This window comes from Spinacia oleracea, chromosome 2 (genome assembly GCF_020520425.1).
Source record: "Spinacia oleracea cultivar Varoflay chromosome 2, BTI_SOV_V1, whole genome shotgun sequence".
In the NCBI taxonomy this organism is placed as follows: Eukaryota; Viridiplantae; Streptophyta; class Magnoliopsida; order Caryophyllales; family Amaranthaceae; genus Spinacia; species Spinacia oleracea.
Genome location: NC_079488.1, coordinates 6,789,279 through 6,795,766, shown reverse-complemented (window position 1 = coordinate 6,795,766; position 6,488 = coordinate 6,789,279). Strand labels below are relative to the sequence as shown.

The 6,488-nt window shown below is 39.5% G+C and overlaps 1 protein-coding gene across 1 annotated transcript; it reads left to right on the top strand.

Moving 5' to 3' along the window:
* Nucleotides 1-310: 310 nt before the first annotated feature.
* LOC110793339 (protein ALP1-like) lies at nt 311-2,132 on the top strand. Its single transcript, XM_021998204.2, has one exon. The coding sequence runs from the start codon at nt 413-415 to the stop codon at nt 1,904-1,906; it is 1,494 nt and encodes a 497-aa protein (XP_021853896.1). The 5' UTR covers nt 311-412; the 3' UTR covers nt 1,907-2,132.
* The last annotated feature ends 4,356 nt before the right edge of the window (nt 2,133-6,488 follow it).

The following is a 6,488-nucleotide window of genomic DNA, read 5'->3' as shown; positions in this document are numbered from 1 at the left end:
TAGTTAAGCACGAGAACCAATTAGTTAAATAATAGAACTAATTAGTTACACACCAAAACTAATTAGTTAAGCAATGAAATCAATTAGTTAAGCAATGAAAGTGGTCTCCGATAAGACGGTCTTACACAAAAGTTACCAAACTAGAAAAATAAGACACGATAAAAAAAAACCAATAAAGAAAAGAATCAGAAAATGGTCATACGAGAGTCACAATCAAAGACTCAGGAATCTTCCTTCGCCGCGTTCACACTCCTTCACACGCTTCCCCCCCTTTTTTTTCCAGTATATAAATTGTGCCTCCATTTTCTCTCTCCTTCAATTCAACTTCATCTCCCTCCTTTCACATTTCAAACTTTCTCTCTCTCTAAAAGAATCAAATCTTTCTCCCTCCTACAAATTCAACCCAATTTTGATGGAAATTTCTTCATTTCCCTTTGACGATTTGTCTCAGTACTACCCAACACCTTACCCAGAACTCCCAGTAACAATTGATCATCCTAATTCCAACAAAAAGCGGCGGACCGTCGTCGTCTCCGAACCCGAAAACGACACTCACGAGAGTGTCGACCTGTTCTTGAAGAACACGGATACCAGTACGATCAAGGAACTCCTCGCCTCCGTCCTCAATTTCGGCGGCGGAGACGACGGCGAGGAAGAGTTGACCGCCATGAATACTACCACAACAATCAATAATTACCAACAAGCTGTTGTTGAAGTGCCACCACCAGCAGAATTGGAAGTAGTAGCTTCTCAGCCGTCGTCTAAGCAGCAGCGGAACAACAAACGCAATCGGAATGCATTTACCTCCGCCTTGGTTCCGGCGGCGCCGGTGTCTAACCACCGAAGGATGTGGGTGGTGGACCGATCAAAGGACTGGTGGGAGAAATGTAGCCACCCAGATTACCCAGACGAAGAATTCAAAAAATCGTTTCGTATGAGCAAGGCTACATTCGAAATGCTGTGCGAAGAGTTGGACCCACTTGTCACTAAAAAGAACACCATGTTACGGGCGGCGATCCCCGTCCGCCAACGCGTCGCCGTCTGTATCTGGAGGCTAGCCACCGGCGAACCGCTTCGAGAGGTGTCGAAGCGGTTCGGGCTAGGGATCTCCACCTGCCACAAACTCGTACTCGAAGTCTGCACCGCCATAAAAACCTCCTTGATGGGGCGGTTCCTCCAGTGGCCGGATGACGCTAGGTTGACGACGATCAAGGGAGAATTCGAGAAAATGTCCGGAATCCCGAACGTCGTGGGTTCCATGTACACCACCCACATTCCCGTCATAGCGCCGAAAGCAAACGTCGGCGCTTACTACAACCGCCGCCACACTGAGCGCAACCAGAAAACAAGCTACACCGTAACCGTACAAGGCGTTGTTGACCCGTGTGGGGTTTTAACCGACGTTTGTATCGGGTGGCCCGGTTCGTTTTCCGACGAGAAAGTCCTCGAAAAATCGGCCTTATCCCAACGGGCCAATACCGGGTCAATGACCCAAATGTCCATAATCGGAAACTCGAATTACCCATTAATGGACTGGTGTTTGGTACCGTACAGTCACCAAAATCTGACGTGGACTCAACATGCTTTTAACGAGAAAATTGGGGATGTTCAAAAGGTGGCAAAAGATTCATTCTATAGGTTGAAGAAAAGATGGGGTTGTTTGCAAAAGAGAACGGAAGTTAAGTTACAAGAGTTGCCAGTTGTGTTAGGTGCTTGTTGTGTGTTGCATAATATATGTGAAATGAGGAAAGAAGAGATCGTTAACGAACCCGACAACTCGTTCGAGCTTTTCGACGACGAGGTGTTGCCGGAAAATGTTGTCAGATCGGTGACGGCGGTTCAAGCTAGAGATCACATTGCTCATAAGTTGTTGCATCATGGACTTGGTGGTACCTCTTTTCTATAGCTTTTTTTCAATAAGCTAGTTTTTGAGGGGGGGGGGGTTTTATTTGTTTTTTCTTCCTATAGTAATTTGGGCTTTTTACGAAGTCTTTATTTATTTATTTTAGTCATACACAGTTTTTATGGGAACATATAGTAATGGATATAAGTAGAAAATATTGATGTAAGGAAATTGGGTGCTGTAAACTGATTTCTGTTGCATTGAATAAAAACTTACAAATGTTACAACATTGACACATAGTAAGATCTATAAGAGGCCATGCACCCCTTTAACATCCGTGTTTTATCGAGTTTTCATCCATATATTAGGTTCGGGTGGTTCAGATATCCATCGGGTTCGGATGAAATTGTCACCCTACCTTCTATCCTTGACCATACGTACGTAATTGGCAGTTGGAAGCACAATGTAGTGACCAAACATGTATAAAATCGACCTGCCCCGAAACTCAACTCGGAAATATTAGATCTTGAACAAAAATTGTGACTCGTAACCCGATTTTGTACGAACCCGAATAATCCGAAAAGTGATGGATTAAAACCCGACTAAACCCATTTTGACCCGACTGCTTGAAAATTGTCGTACTTATAGGAATAAATGATATTATGAAGAATTTTAAGCATAATAAAGTGATAAACACATCGTTGTTAATATTGTTGGTTGTAATATGGTTTTGATTTGAATTACGTCATTTTATGATTGAATTTGATTACGTGTAAATTTGTGTATGATAATTATTAATTTGTCGAATAATTTGTATATTTTATTGATGTATGGTTATATTAATTACACAAATATAATACATGTTTAATTTTAAAATCTCTCAACACGTTGGGTTAACGTGAACCCGAAATTTCTGTGTCACAAACAAACAATCATTTGTAAATTTGTACCCAAAAGTGACAAAATCGAATTAATTAACCTGAACCTGAAAGTAATTTATTGTAACCCGGCCGACTGATCCATTTGAGAGGTATAGTAGTGCCCTTTTGTTTTTTAAATTGATAGTACATGTATAAATTATCTAATTATAATTTATTTATTTTAAAAGGGGAGAAATAAGAAAATATTTTTTTAACGCCACCTCCAAAACTGAGTTAGAAATTTATACGTTCCAGCGATATGTGCGAGAGATGTCCCACAGTGCAAGATCTTCCCAACGATGGTAGTTTTGATGAAGGAATACCTCTTTTTGATTCAATTGGTTATGTATTTGTTAAATTTGATTTCTGTTGTAGATATCGTATGACTTTCTATTAATGAATTGATTTTACATTTCAAAAAAAAAAAAAAAGTTATTTAATTTGGAGTCTTTAATGTTATTAGTATCACATTTTACTTGAACATGAATTCATTTTAACTAAGGGGGATTTTGGTTCACACGGGGTAAACGCAATGGAATCAAGAATGGGATAGAAGGGGAATGGGAATTAAACTCTTTGATTTAAAAAGTTATTTGGGATGTTTTTTTCATTTTCCATTCATCTTCTCCCTCAATGCCTCTCTTGCTCCCTTCGTCGCCCACCCGTCCGCCGCCCTCCCTCCGCCGCCCACCCAATCGCCTTCTCTTGCTCCCTCCGCCACCATGCCTCCCCCTTCGTCGCCCCCCCTCTACCTTTTATTTTCTCACAATTTTATGGATGAATTTGATGTTTAAATGTTCTAATTCGACTATAAAATCCTCAGATCTGAAGATTCCATAACCGAATTTGACCATTTCAAGACATGATTTGCACAAAAAAGGTAATTTTCATTCTAATTCTTGTTTTTTCTTCAAATTTTTAGGGCTGGGGTGGATTTCAGGGTGGTGGTGGTGGGTCTGGGGGTGGTTTCGGGTGGTGGTGGCGGGCCTGGGGTGACTTCGGGTGGTGGTGGCGGGTCTGGGGGTGGTTTCAGGTGGTAGTGGTGGGTTTGGGGGTGGTTTCATGGTGGTAGTGGTGGGTTTGGGGGTGGTTTCGGGTGGTGTTGGTGGGTTTGGGGGTGGTTTCGGGTATTGGTGGTTGAGTATGGTGAGGTCCGTGTGGGGGTGGTGCAGGTGACTATGTAGTGGTTTAGGTGACCTTTGGGCGTTATAAGGTGGTCAACGTTTTTTAGAAGTGTTGGGGGAATGGGAATGGGAATGGAAAAGTCTAGGGGGTGGGGAATCAGGGTAGAAGGTTTTTGGGGTAACTCAAAAATGAAATTCGGTAAAGAGAATGGTGAAACATGCCAAACAAACAATAACAAAGGGAATGATATCAGTCCATTCCCTTTCCCTTTCATGAAAACCCCCCAACCAAACGCCTAAGCATCACTCGGTTGGGGAAGGGAATTGAAGAGAGATAGAATATAAGTTCATTCTTGTTAAGCACCACACGTATATAATGTTAGCATTTGGTGAGGATGTTTAATATTTTTCGATTGCTAATAGTAATTCGTTGTTAAAGGTTACAACTTTTGCAAGAAAGGGGGTGTGGCTCCCAGATTATAGGAGCGACTAGCAACATATATTGATTTCTAAGTGATCCCTTATAATTGCTCATATTGCGCCAAAATTATGTCGAACATAATCATCAAAGTTCAGTTTTAGGGTGCCGGGAGTAGGGGTGTCCAAGCAACATGAATACACCCTTGGGTATCTTTAGGATCAAGAGAGCTCAACACATATTCCATCCACTGAAATTATAAAAGCTCTAGTGTAAAGTCCAGGAATAGAAAAGGGAATTTGTTTAAAAAGTTCATAAAAATCCCATAAAACTTATACGGTCTTGTAAAATGGATTCTCTATTCTTCTAATTAATGAGCGCGACTCAAGCTCATCGTTAACGGATACAATGATTTTTTTTTATTTACAAGGTAAGAAGAAAAGGAAAAGCACTAGGAGACCCTCCTCACGAGGGGCACTCTTAATACATCGTAAGAAAAGATAATAAACTAGAGTTATTACAAGTATCAATATTTTAACTAGTAAAACAAGATGTCCAACATTATTGATTTGATATGCTGCTCTATTTACTTCTCTGTAGACGTGTCTGATTTTCTAATTACAGAAAGAATTCAGGAGAATCCGAATAACGGATACAATGATGGAGGAGTAGCTTTTAAACATGAAATGAAGTAGGTCGGTCATGAAGTTAGATTCAAAAGTGAGGTTAAGCAAACAAATAGGAATAAGACATGACTTAATACTTGACAAAATGAGTAGAGATCGGAGTTCATGTGGACGAAACATATGATTTTGGAACTATTAGAATTTCGGCTGTTAAAACAACGGTCAACCGTTTACACCTAGATGGGTTTATATATTCCCAAATCCCAAATTCCCAACAGAGAAGTCATTGGTATTTAATTTGGGGATTGAATAATTTTATGTAACAAGTCAAAAACTTAATAAAGTCAAAATGATTACTCGAGTCAGGTTCGGATTGAGTTATCTCGTCTCTGATCATAATTTGATAGGTTTATATCGGGTCACTTTATCATCCGAGTTTAGGTCGGATTATTTTTGCCCGAATTATGTCAGATTTTTTCATTTCAGATATAGGTCGGGTTAGGTCGAGTCATATTCGAGTCGGGTTTAAGTCGATTTTGTAGCAAGTAATTTCGGGTTCGTGATAATTATCGAGTTGATTAAAATTTAGATTGGTTTCACTACTGGACACAGGTCAAAAGCGCTCTGGTCAAGTTTTTAATACTTCCTCCGTTCTGGAAAAATCGCACCATTTGTTTTTTACACTATTCACACTACAACTTTGGCTTGCACATGATGTGGGGTCATGGTGCGATATTTTCGGAACGGAAGAAGTATATATGTTTTCTTTTTCACACGACAATATAAATTACAAATGGGGGCTGAGGGAATCGAACCTGAGACCTTTGTACACATGCTTTCAGTCTTAACCACTAAATCAAGACATCGTTGGTTGTATTCTTGTCAAATTAATATACGAAGTATATATCAAATTAATATAGAGCTAATTCGGACTCAGGGCGAGTTCTGAGTGGATATATTTCATTCCCCCGGAAGATTGAACACGACTTCTCCCTACCAAATCCAGCTTCAACCACTAAATCAGCAGGCAGCGTCAATCAGTCGTGTCACATTATTTATGTGGTGTTGCCAATGTTGGTAATCACATGAAGTTTCTCTTAATTTGGAATTCAGACCCCACTTTTCCAAGAATCATTTATTTGACCCAAACGTTAATCTGGTTGGTTTCTATTCCGTACTTTCTAGTCAACGTGTAAGTGTGTAAACTGTAACCGAGTAGGTAGACGTGTAGGGACTAGGGAATACCGAGTAGTCGACTACGATTAATTATTATTTTCCCATTATTTAAATGTTAAACTACTTAATGTAACATGTGCACTTCACCACTGTTTAAGACTTTAAGTATAATGAATTAATGAATAATGATTGATGAAAGATTATGTAGTACGGAATATTATTTTCGTTTAAGGGTATGTTTTGTGCAATTTATTTTGGTAATAATAAATTACAAGTTTAACTTTTTTTTTAATGCATCTTCACACACAAATGGAAAATGCTACATGTATAACTAGTGTACAAGATTTTCATGTACATCACCATTAATTTGTTGACACATCT